The sequence below is a fragment of the Diospyros lotus genome, chromosome 3, assembly GCF_014633365.1.
Source record: "Diospyros lotus cultivar Yz01 chromosome 3, ASM1463336v1, whole genome shotgun sequence".
Classification (NCBI taxonomy): domain Eukaryota; kingdom Viridiplantae; phylum Streptophyta; class Magnoliopsida; order Ericales; family Ebenaceae; genus Diospyros; species Diospyros lotus.
Genome location: NC_068340.1, coordinates 38,510,390 through 38,523,300, shown reverse-complemented (window position 1 = coordinate 38,523,300; position 12,911 = coordinate 38,510,390). Strand labels below are relative to the sequence as shown.

The 12,911-nt window shown below is 33.5% G+C and overlaps 1 protein-coding gene and 1 non-coding gene across 3 annotated transcripts; one reads left to right on the top strand and one right to left on the bottom strand.

Annotated features, from left to right (window-relative positions):
- Positions 1-6,284: 6,284 nt before the first annotated feature.
- TRNAA-CGC (transfer RNA alanine (anticodon CGC)) lies at positions 6,285-6,357 on the bottom strand. The gene has a single exon. It is a non-coding gene; the product is annotated as a tRNA-Ala (tRNA).
- Positions 6,358-7,720: 1,363 nt separating this feature from the next.
- LOC127798273 (protein BOBBER 1-like) lies at positions 7,721-12,427 on the top strand. 2 transcript variants are annotated; one of them, XM_052331731.1, is made up of 7 exons: positions 7,721-8,244; positions 9,808-9,980; positions 10,101-10,149; positions 10,346-10,512; positions 11,182-11,265; positions 11,356-11,397; positions 11,759-12,427. In XM_052331731.1, exons 1-6 carry the CDS (start codon positions 7,860-7,862, stop codon positions 11,392-11,394), a joined length of 897 nt encoding a protein of 298 aa, XP_052187691.1. In that variant the 5' UTR covers positions 7,721-7,859; the 3' UTR covers positions 11,395-11,397; positions 11,759-12,427. The 2 variants fall into 2 exon arrangements, with proteins under 2 accessions (XP_052187691.1, XP_052187690.1); XM_052331730.1 differs by lacking the exon at positions 11,759-12,427 and having other exon boundaries at positions 7,722-8,244; positions 11,356-11,610.
- The last annotated feature ends 484 nt before the right edge of the window (positions 12,428-12,911 follow it).

The following is a 12,911-nucleotide window of genomic DNA, read 5'->3' as shown; positions in this document are numbered from 1 at the left end:
GTTTTGTGTAGCCTTCAGCCTTTTCTTCCTTATGCTTGCTGAGTCTCTCGACTCACCTTGCTTTCCATCATTCCAGGTAGTGGCGGCGTGGGCCATAGCAAGGGAGTCAGCTTTAACGGCAGAGTCGGTGTGGTGTACAGGCAGTCTCGTCAATCCCTATCCACTCTGATGTCTAAGTAGAATTTACTCTATTATTTCGTACTGTGCCAGGTGTTTTCTCGAGTCTTGTGTATGTCGGCACAGGAGTTTGTGTTTATTTATTTATCTTGTGACCGCTGTGTTAGCGGGGTACCCATAGTGCATGCATGTCTTGAGCTTTGCTTCCGCTGTTCTTATTTTTTTTGTGTATGCATGCCGGGGTGGTCTTTGTCTGGTGTTTATTACTTTTCTCCTCCCGTAGGTGCTCCCATTCGGGTAGTCCGGGTGGTTGGGGATATCCGGGCGGGGGTGCTTACAGCCAGTACCTGATATATGAAGCATCAAATCGCCTTTGTCTTCGCCATCGCCAGATCTGTAAAGAAGAAATGGCGAGACGAGAGAGAGAGAGAATAACGAAGATGAGTACAAAAATGGCCCACGTGAGGGGAGGGGGGTAGTTTGGTTCGCGCGGGGGGGGTGTGTGTGGCCAGTTCGGTTCGCCAGAGATATTTGCTACACCGGTTCGGTTCGATTTTTTGTGTATTTTTATCAAAATAACCGAACCGAACCGAATAACTGATTTTTTTAAAAAAATATAACCAAACCGAACTGCTCTTTTTGAAAATCGAATTGAATCGAATCGACTGAACTTTTCGATTCGGTTCGGTTAGTTCGATTTGACCGAACTTTTGCTCACCTCTAAATGTTAGATTGAGAATTTACATTCTCATGTTTGGTACAACTTTTTTAAAAATGAATACTGAAAAAATAACATTCTCAATATTTTTTTTTAATCAACTATCCCATAAAAAGATTTGTATAGGGGGTTGGGAATCCAAGATTCCTATAGACTTGGGAATTTTTTTTAACAAATGAAAAGTTTAAAACATCACCTACCCTCTTATAACTTTATAGCCCTTTTACGATTATTTTTTGCCATAACTTCCTTCTTACAAACATATAAAATGTATATCTATATACACACATATGCATAATGTGTAAAAAATGACGTTTTTTGATTTCCTAAAAAGTCATCGGTCCCAATATTTTATATACTTGAAGGAATTTATCATTTTTAAATAAAAAATCAAATAAGGATAATTTTGAAAAAAAAACAAGGATTCCTAGGAAGATTGTATTTAAACCAAATATAAGAATATAAAATTTTCATAAAAAAATACACAATATTTCTGAAAATATTTAAATTTAACCAAATATGGAATTGCATAAATTTTAGAAATCAAAAATTTTCAAGAACATTCTTACAAGTCATGAATTTTAGAAATTTAAAACCTTTTCCCGTACCAAACGCACATTTGCAATGGCCTATTTATACATAATATTTTTCTATGATTTTTTTTATCACAAACAAATAATATTACTATTATTATTGCTGCTAAGACTTGTCCTCGATTTATAAGTACTATAATATATTCAAAAATATTTTAATTATATAAGTTTTATTATAACATAAGAACTATTAATCTAACAAAAAAAATAATTTTTTTAGGAAAATTTATTATTCAATCAATTTTCTTCATATTTTAGTGATTTTTTTTTTTTAGTTTCTGTTGGTCTCTTACGATATGGCCACTCAAGAGATGGGTAAATTAAGTGATTAAAATTTTTCTCAATTTTAATAAATATATTAATTAATAATTTTATTAAAAAATATATATTTGATATATATAATAAATTATATTTGAGATTAATAATAAATATAAGCCACAAGATATAAGAAAAATAAATATTATATATGAGACACAACACAGTTTTATAGTGGTTCGATATTTCCACACACACATAATCCACTATCGCAAGGCCTAACTATTCTTGGGGTTCCACTAAATCAAAATCATCAAAGTTTCCACATTAGCTCACGTTGGAAACTATATACACACATAAATTAAAATGGGTTTTAGACAACTACTACATCAAGGTTTTATCCCTAATTTACTTTGGAAACTAGATTCACCTACATTTTAACGGATTTAGGAAACCTATACAATACTCAATAATAATTTAAATATTATAAATAATTTGTCCACACTTTGACACAAATAATCAATTAAGAACAAATTATATAAGACGATAATATTTAAATAAATAAATAAATTTGTAATCTCAAATAGAGAAGTTCGGATTTGTCATAGAAGACTTGAAGAACTTTTCTCCTCTTCCCTTGTGGCTCTTCGGTGGATGAATAATGAATATTTGAGAGCCTTGAAATGCTTGAAAATTATCTTGAGAGCTTTTGGGAGCTTTGGATGTGCAATATGTGCAATGGATACTTAAAAGATGAGTTTGGGGTATTTATAAGCATTTTAGACACTAAAGAAAATGTTAATATGAAGTTTGAAATTCAAAAAATATTTAGACTTTTTCAAATAATAAGAAAATATGTTTTACATTTAATTTAAAATAAATTTACTTTTTACATGAATAAAAGAAAATATGTTTAAAACCAATTCTTTTTAATTCAAAATAAATTTATTTTTTGTATGACAAAGAGAAAATATGTCTAATAGTAATTTTTCTTTAATTCAAAATAAATATACTTTTTGCATAAAAAATAAAAATATTTATCAATAAATGAAAATTCAAACATAAACTTTTGAGACATAAATGATTAAAAAAATGAAACATATTTAAAGACAATCCACCTTTAATTTAAAATAAATTTACTCTTCGCACATATTTTTAATTCAAAATAATTTTTTTATATGAAAAAAAATATATTTATATCATAAAAATATTTTTATTAATCATCAAAACTTAATTAATACAAGCAAGTTGACTCAACAGTTTCTCTACTTCCTCTTAACTCTCATTTTTCTTCTTTTGGTTAATTTCAAATATTCAAACAAGTAGTATGTAGAAACAAAGTACATATATATCTTAAAGAAGATAAAAGGATACTATTAATAGCATTTTTTTAATTTGTAAAAAGTACCAATTAATATCTATATTTTTTGTACTTACAAACTTCTTAAGATTTCAAATGCACCTTTTTCTCTTTTGTTGTTACCCTAAACAATTTTAAAATTTTAAAATAATTAATTATTTTATATTTCTACTTTGTTCAATGACCCCCTCTCTCTTTTTTTTTTTTCCTCCAAATTTATCCCAATTTCATATATTTGACTAGGGGCAATTTGAACACTCCCCAAGCCAGAGCGTGTCCTTGAGTTTAATTTTTAGAGATTTGAGCAAGAGTAATTCCAACACTTTGGTTAACCAAAGTCTTTTGACTTGTGTTGAAATTTCTTTTCTCTTATAGATATTTCCTTTATCATTTGTTACTGTCATCTCTCTTTTTAAAAAAGATTACTATCAACCTCAATTTCATCATCGTTAGTTAGGCGATCAGAACTCAAGTTCCGAATCAATAAGACCCATCCCTCTCTCTCTATTCTTGTTCTTTAAAACCCATTAGCTTCTAGATTGAAACATTTGGGTTTGGCATGGCATTAGTTGCCAATTAGCAACTATTGTTTCTTTCTTTTTTTTAAAAACATCAAATGAAAAATGAAAAAGAATAAAAAGTAAAATGGTCATTTAACAATAGAGAATTTTATTGGTATTTTTGAAACACGAAAAATAATTCTTATAATTAGGTCAGAATCTCAAGAATGATTAGTAGTGCATCCAAGATGATGTTCTCACAATCAAAAGGCACGAGAAGGGGATACTGTCACTATCAAACAACAGAATTTGTGGAGGCAAGCGTCGATGAATTGCCAAAAAGGAGGAAAGGAGGCAAGTCTAGGTCCATCGGGTACTCGGAGGGGGAATGAATTATTATTACGACGATGTAGAGAAACAAAAAGGCAGAGGGGGGTCACATCATCCTCAGCGCCCTTCAAAATCAAACCCCTTCATTGCCTGAACAGGCCATGTGCCGCCTCACCTTCCTCAGTCGGGTCGCGCCCAACAGCAGCCACCACCCACAGGCCATAGCTGGCTGTATCACATGCCCCCTTGGGCACCGCCGCGTTTATTTTCCATGCCGTGGGCTCTGCCACCTTCTTTCGGCCTAAGTGTCGCTTCAGATTTCGATTGGAGAGTTATGGGTCATCACATTTAATTCAAATAGAACTTATAAATCAAATTTCCATTTGGGTGATACATTTAACGAAGGGGTATGAAAGTTAAAAGTATTCGAGACCTCCCATATAGGGATGGGCATTAACGCAATCTTTATGATGTTGTCATATTAAAAATATCGTTTAAATATGCAATTTAAATGGGCCATTTATTATTTCACACCAATTATATGGTCAAATTCAGGGTGCCCCAACCGTGGAAATAAAGAAGAAAAATTCTGCTTTGTTGGGAAGAGTTATGAGATGGTTGGTCTTCTTAATTGCCTTTGGTTGGATGGGACCCAGAGGCATTCACAGCCTTGACTGCCCACCCCCCCCGGCGGGAATTCTTATCGTTGTTGGAGGAGAAGGCTTAATAATTAATATGGTGTGGGTGCAGAGACCACATATTGTTCCTTTTGGCCTAAAAGGATTCTTAAATGGGATATTTCGAGATGTAAGAGCTGATTCTTTGATCAAAATGAGAGGCGGAGGCACCTTTAAAATACTTCAACAATAAAGTGGGTAAGGAATTAAGTTGATACGTATTGATAGGTTGAAAAAATAATACATTAATTAATGAGTAGGCTAACTTATATTGAGAGAAGAAAGGATTCTAGATACCAGGTGTCGACAAGACTTTTTGACAGAAGTGTGGTGCTTATGGGACCCTCATTAAATGCTGATGAAACCTATAGTGGATACGAGAGTGTTGTAGGTATGAATGTGATGATAATCATTGTTGACAAGTACATGATCAAGATTGGGTTGGAAGGACCGATAAGGATCTTGGGCCTTTATCGGGTCGGGTTCGATTGAGTTAGTACGATCCACAACCTCCCAGATTGAATGGTTGATAGGGCAAGCATTCAAGCTCGGAATAGCTCGAAATGCAAAGGTGACGATTGGACTTTTATTCTATAAAATCGAGATAGCTTTGACAGTTACACTCAAGACGAAACCTCCAGATCAAACGATCGAGAGCGATTTTTCGAGCTTGAATTATCGAGTCGTTATAAAAGAGCTCATAATGCATTAACTGAAGAGACGAGACTCTGTGATAAGTGCAAAGCCCGGAACACGAAATTGACATATATTATATTAAATTATTTGTCATTATTGCACACCGATTACATGGTTTAATATATAGTTTTTTTTTATATTAATTAATTGCCCATAACCACAAATAATAATACCACTATCATTAATAGCATGTCTGGTGTTTTAAACCAACCTTTCTTATTGCTCAATCGTATCAATAACTCGTATAGTGAGTGGGCTATGACGAGGAAGATTAACTTTGAGTTTTGATATGCCAATTTTATTCAATTATAATAAATTTGATTCATTTAGAGAATTGAGTGTAAGGCTCAAATGTTATATAAACAGATAATAATAATAATAATAATAGTAACATCATTAACATTTATTGAGTCTTAAATGTTTTTGTTGTTCAATCATATCATGCCCCCAATGACCAATGTCATCCTCATAAATCTACATTAATATCGGAGGTATGTTTGGGCTTGAGTTTTGAAGCTAAGCCAAGTTAAAATTTGTTTAATTAAACTTCATGAATTTTTAAAACACACTTTTTACAATTCATCTCAATCCCAGATAAAGCTGCAGTGGATGCGCTACAGTGTGGGGATTGATACGGGCGTGACAATTTGTATTGAATTTTGATAATTATATATATATTCGATGAACTCAATTTATTTAAAATAGATATAATAAACCTTAAATTTTGTTGAATGAAGAAGGATCATAGGCATGTGACGAGCCACGCCACGCAGATAATAACAACATCACTAACAACATATATATGTCTTGATTGAAAAAACTTATTTGATTTGTTGGGCAATCAGATCATGCCCAATTTTGTCTGAGACAAAACCCAAAACTACCCAATAGGGGGGTGGGCTCTGGTGAGGATGGACGTGACTCGTAGGCCTTTAAAATTCTGTACCCCATTGATATAGAATATATTAATTTAATATTTATCCAATGACTTTGAAATAAATATTTATTTTATCTAAATAGTAATAAAAAAGATTATTTTGGAGGTGCGGGGAATCGAACCCCGTGCCTCTCGCATGCGAAGCGAGCGCTCTACCATATGAGCTACACCCCCTCCTCTTATTGTGCTAAAATAATGATTATAATTTTATAGTTTAGATAATAAGTTTTGTTATGAACTCAATATTAACCTATCAAGTTAAACTAATATGTCACTAAGCAAAAACAATTAAAATCCTTATTAGATTTAGAATACTTAGAGATGTTTGATTTAACTTAAACTATTCTATAAATCATACTAAACAAAATCTTTGTAACATTCACGATTTAATATAATAGTTAAGTAATATACTCTTCTGTATTAAATCATACTAAACAAAAATAATTGGTTTGCTTAGTATATGTGACTTATAGGCTATTAAGTGTACTCAAAATTTATTCAATATATACTTAAAAATAATAATTGTGATTTCTTATTATTTGTAAATATGATTTCTGATTAAATTTTCAAACACTGCGTTTTATGATTCTAATTTCAAAAGTTCAAAATTATTTTGTTTTCACAATCTAAAGATAAAATTAAATTTCAATCAGGTTAAATAGGGTTAGTAGTTATATTTTCTCACATTTTCCCTCTTAAATCATTAATTAACACCGCTTTATTGCACTTAAAACTTAGTTTAGTATTTTTATTTTTAATTAAACTATTATAATATAATTATGCATAATTTTTAAAATTAATTGATGAGTTAGGGTACTTTTCCAACCTAAAAATAAACTTCAATATATTATGTAACCAAATAAATACTAGAAAGTTGCACCCAAATCGTCCACTGGACCATTCATAGTCACAAGGGCCCAAGCCCATAAAATGTGAACTAACACTACAAGTGATGCATTAGGGGCTGAATAATTTAGTTCACTTAGTGAAATTAAATTGGATTAGTGTTAGTGAGTTTGGTTTTATTTGGTTTGTATTTAAAAAAAAAAAACATAGCTAATAGCTTACCATCTGGTTGAGGTTTATGAAATAAAAAATTGTAAATTATATCATATTATATAAAATCTAAAATTATAAATTAATCAAAAATGCACAATAAGGGTAGAGAGTGAAGCCTTAGTGCAAACATTGAACCAAAAAAAAAAAAATAATAATAATCTTAATAATTTTATTTTCTTAGAATAGTTTTAAATAAAGTGTTAGGTTTGCCTTGTAAGTGTAACAAAGTTTAATAATGGGTGTAAATTGTAAAATATGTTTTTTTACAAAAATATATATATATATATATAAATTTTATATTGTGTAAAATTGTAAATTGTGATTTGATTTTCATCAATAAAATGAAAATTAATGGGGTGGTAATAGGCAATAGCAAATAGGTGGACCGAAAATGTGAGTCGAAGTGATTGGCCGGAAGTGTGAAATTTCCATTTTATCCTTCCACCGATTGATTGATGAAATGAGAAAGCAGGATGTTCTGGAATCCTCTGCCAGTTGCTCGAACCCTGTGTCAGGAACGAGGTCTCGCCTTTCATACATAGTCCAACGGGACCCCGGCCCTTCTTCTTTTCCAAAACCCTAAAACCCCAATCAAAGATCTAATCTTCCGGAACACCATGGCCGTGCTCTCCGATTACGAAGAACCAGAAGATCAACAGAAGCCTTCCAACTCATCATCGTCGTCTACAACAAAGCAGTTCACCGCCGAGCTGGACCCCTCGCAGCCTTTAGGGTTTCTGGAGAGGGTTTTCGAATTCGTCTCTCGCGAGTCCGATCTGTTCAAGAGCGAATCCGTGATTAGGGACGTAAATGCTCTGGTTCGCGGCGTGAAGGACAAGGTGGACGCCGCTGAGAGGAAGGAGAAGGAGAAAGAGAAGGAGAAGGAGAAGCAGAAGCAGAAGAAGGCCGAGGACGAGAAACGCGCCGAAGAGTCGAAGGTTTCGGCATCTGTCAGCGCGAAGGAAGAGAAGAAGGATGAGAAGAGCTCCGACCGCAAGCAATGTAGCGTTCTTATTATCCCTCTTCTTTTATCTGTTATATTGATGAGATCGATTTGAATTTTTGTTTAGTCCCATTGGATTCAGTCCACAGTATCTTGCTCAAGTTGCTTTATTTTGTGACCGCTAGGCAGATTGTGAAAAGGTAGTGTTGAGCTGGTCTGTAGTTTTTCAAATTTTGATTCTGATGTGTGCTTGTATAGACAAAGGCAGAATAGATAGTATCTTGGGCCTTTTCTGTTGCCTTACCTGTGCTAGTTAATGTCGTGCCCTGTCCTGTTCGAGAATAAACATAGATAATGTAGGTAGAATTAAATACACACACACATCGATAGTGTAGGAATTTGAAGCATGGCTGTAGAATTAAACACACACACACACACATTGATCTGTACATCTGATGGCTATGTGGATGGAAAATGAATGGATAATGCAATGTGCATGGATGTTATGATTTTGGAGGGAAAAAACTCCAAGGAAAAATTGCTTTGCATTTGTCGAACATCAGACAGAAACAAGACTAATTTTGTTTTATGGGACAATAGGCGAAGATTATTGATGATGTTACTCACAGAAAAATAAAATAAGAAATGAGGTTATTCATAATAGGGTCCAAGTAGATCCTTTCGGACACAAGATGCAAGAGATGCGATTGAGATTATTTGGTTATGTGAGATGAATACTGGTGGAGGCTCCTATTAGGAGAGTTCATGGAATGAATGAGTAGTTAGCAAAAGAGGTAGAAGAAGACCAAAAAATCTTGGTGGGAGACACTTTGGTTTGATATTAAGGATACGGGTCTTGTAAAAGATAAGACTGTGTAGAAATGAATTGAAGTCTAATTTATTTAGGCAACCCTGCATGGTGGGATAAAGGCTTGGTATGTTGTGTTTTTACTCACATGATCAAATGTAGATCATGTTGAATGAGACTTGAACATGAGTTATTTCCAAAAAGACCAATCTTTTAGAATGGAAGATAAAAAAGATGTTACTCACATAATCAAAGTATGATAGTTAAATAGAGAAGTGTGTTCCACATTTTAAATCCCTTTTAAGGTTACGGAGTCATTTTTATCATATAGCTTGAAATGTTGGTAGTTAAGTGTTAACTTATATAAAATATAAGCATACCTGAAATGAAAATATTATGATAAATATGTAGTTACATAAAAAAATGTAGTATTAGTGTGGAGATTATTCTTATTAAAGTTAGAGGTGGTGCTTATTGAAGATAAAGTGTGCAAGACTTGATTGATATGGTTTAAACACATGGGATAACCAACATCTCTATCTGTGAATTGAGTAGATGAAATGAAAGAAGTTTGTAGCAAAAAAATGTGGAGCACTGCAAGTTTTAGTAACCAATGGCTTGTAGGTGGCTGCAATATTGCACAAAGTAATTGTGCTTTTCCCCATGTATCTTTCCTCATTTGGGTGATGTTGTCACTTGCAACAGTGGATTTAGTTTGAATGTCTATTCATGGAGGAACACTTTTTGAAGTTGCTGTTATTTTTGTCCAGATCAATAGTTTGCATCTAATATTCTATTTGAAATACTTTACCAGCTCCAAATAAAGGAAATGGTCTTGATTTGGATAACTATTCGTGGAGCCAAACCTTGCAAGAAGTTACAGTCAATATTCCAGTCCCTCCAGGAACTAAATCAAGATTTATTGCATGCGAGATAAAGAAGAACCATCTGAAAGTTGGACTTAAGGGTCAGCCCCCAATAATTGATGTAAGTTGAAAGTTACCAGTTTCTTAATAGACTTAGGCTGCAGTGCTGTCTTTTGAAGCTTGTGTATACTGAATTTTGGCTCATGAAGATTTCTTCTTCTGCTATTCATCTTATTTGCAGGCTGAACTGTTTCAACCTGTCAAGGTTGAAGATTGCTTCTGGAGCTTAGGTATGCTATTCATTACCAAGTATTAGGACATTTCTTGTTCATGTGTGTGTACTTGCCAATCTTGTGTTTGTATTTGTAGCTGATGTTATTATATGGATTTCCACTGTTTTTAGGGAAATGCTGTAAATCTAGTTATTATCTCTTCTAATTACAATAATTGAACATTGATTACATTGGCAACCAATATTTGATGCAGAGGATCAGAAATCCATCTCTATACTTCTTACAAAACATAACCAAATGGAATGGTGGAAGTGTTTGGTAAAAGGTGATCCTGAAATTGACACTCAGAAGGTAGAACCTGAAAACAGCAAGCTTTCTGATTTGGACCCAGAGACACGATCCACTGTGGAAAAGATGATGGTAGGTCACAAGCAGCCTGTTTGATTTTACTACCAATTTTAATGTATTTAAACTTTTGATTTTGTTGCCTATGGAAACTATAGTTAGATGGCTCTGTGTTGAAAAATATATTTAATATATTTCTTTAGAAAAGAAAACTGACATTTTTCTTTGAAAACAGAAACACGTAGTGAAATGACATTTTCTTTTTTTTCTTTTTTTCAAAATTTTGAGAAAGAAAATTTTAAATTGGAAACATTAATAAAACCAAATGACACCCAAATGTTTCACTTCCTCTTTGGTTAGTGTGACAGGGGGAAATAGTTAATTTTGATGACCTCGATGGTACGAGACAATTTTGCTCTGTTAATTAGCTGACCAAGGTTTTCTTTTCATAAGGAGCCCCTTTTTTGGGCCTGTTTCAATTTGTACGAATCACTTTTATTGCCAGTATGATATTCTTTATGGTCTCCTCAATTTGTACGAATCAGTTTTATGATCTCCTCAATTACTGCGGGATTTCTTATATTTGCCTCACTATTCTGTATTTTCTTGCTCATCTTGTTATTGGTTATTTCTTTTTTGAATTTTGCCAGGTAAACATAACGCTGTTGTTGTTTGATTCTGTCACCCTCATTTTTCTCATTTTGTCTTTTGATATTTGTGCCTTCATCTTTGCTGCTCCTGCAGTTTGACCAGCGGCAGAAGTCCATGGGCCTTCCAACAAGTGATGAGATGCAGAAACAAGAGATTCTCAAGAAATTCATGTCTGAGGTGAGCACTTAAATCTCTCTCTCTCTCTCTCTCCCTCCCTCTCCCCAAACACAAGATCACTAACCACAGTTGTTACTGGGATTCATGCAGCATCCTGAGATGGACTTTTCCAGGGCAAAAATATCTTAAGGGGTGAGTCTGTGTCTTTTCCATTACAACCTGTTTCTTCGTTATGAGAACGATTGTCTCGGGGGACGTGAAGTGTTTTGTTTGTTGGGTCCAAGTGTCTAATATTCGCGCTGTTCCTCCTTTAAACTTGGGTTTTGTGTGGCTACTTGCGTGTTTTGTTCATATTAACTGAACTGGTTTATAATTTAAATATCAACTGTGCGGTTATATACCTAACCATATCGGGTGCTACCAGTCCCTTTTTTATGCTTTGCCAATCTTTTGTTTTTGATTCCCCTCCCTTCCCCTCTTTTCTCTGTCTCCCTCTATTTTGCGATAGGTTCCAACTGAATCACATTTTGCTTCTCTTTTTGCTATTTGTAAGAGTAATAGAAGACATCTCATTGAAAGAAAGACGAAGCCCCAAGTTATTCGCTTGCATCCGGATGATAGAAAGGAGAAAGTTGCTTGGATGACAATAAATTCTTTGTGGGGTCTATTTTTGTCATCTAGGGATGAGATCTGTGGGACATGATTAAAATTTTTTCTTTGTGTGAAAAAAATAAAGGCTCCTTGGTTGAGTGTGGACAGAGTGGAATAAGTATGTAACCAAATAGGTTGAGGAAGTTTAAGAAAAACTGTGGGAGATGTGTAGATGTCATATGAGTTACAACTTACAAGGGCATTACAAAAGATAAGGTGATGAGTTAAAATTTATATCATTGATCTTATATAGTGCGCTAAAGTTTGCTAGATGGTGTACTTGGGGGTTAGGGTTTTGCCAAGAGGATCATAGCTATGTTTTCATGTTTTGTTGATGTAATTTGAGAGAAAGGAATGCCATTGCTTCAAATCGCATACCATACTTTGCTCTCGCTTCTCTCTTGAGGGCCTGGTTCAAGAACAAGTCTATTATGACTTAACCAGATTATGTTGGCCCGACCCAACTGATCTCTGTCAGTAGCCATTTTAGTTGTGGATTTGCGTGGTGACCTGCTTCTACTAAATTGTATTATTGTAGAAGTGGTATATTCTGGTGGCTAACCTCAAGAAAATAATGTGTACAAAAAATCTGTTATTATGACTAGTATTATCAGCAATATTTGAAGCAATCTTGACTGCTAGATGCTTTACTATGAACATACTTATTTGAATCGTATGTGCCCAAAAATTGAATTTTGATCATTTGCCCCTTTTTTATCGAAGAAGATGAAAAACTGATGATCAAATAATAGTGGTGAATGATACAGTAGAAGAGGTGAAAGAGGAAGATGTTGCGTCTGCTGATTTTTTTTTTAATTTTTTAATATTTGTTTAGTTTATGTTTCTTTTGAACTTTCTGATTTTGTTAATTTTTTGTAGGTTGAACAAAAAAAAAAAAAAAAATAATTTTATCATTTTTTTGGCAAAAAAATTCGAGAATAGATTAGTAAAATAAAAAATTAAATTGGTTTTAGTTTTCTCAATTTTCTGGAGAATTGATGGTGAAATCATTCACATGTAGTTTTTATTTTTCATAAACCCATAAAAGTTAATTT

Bases quoted from the DNA above. Each gene is read 5' to 3' on its own strand.
- LOC127798273 (XM_052331731.1), top strand. From the start codon at position 7,860: ATGGCCGTGCTCTCCGATTACGAAGAACCAGAAGATCAACAGAAGCCT. The intron at 10,150-10,345 runs GTATGCTATTCA...TATTTGATGCAG, and splicing joins AGATTGCTTCTGGAGCTTAG to AGGATCAGAAATCCATCTCT. The intron at 11,266-11,355 runs GTGAGCACTTAA...GGATTCATGCAG, and splicing joins TCAAGAAATTCATGTCTGAG to CATCCTGAGATGGACTTTTC.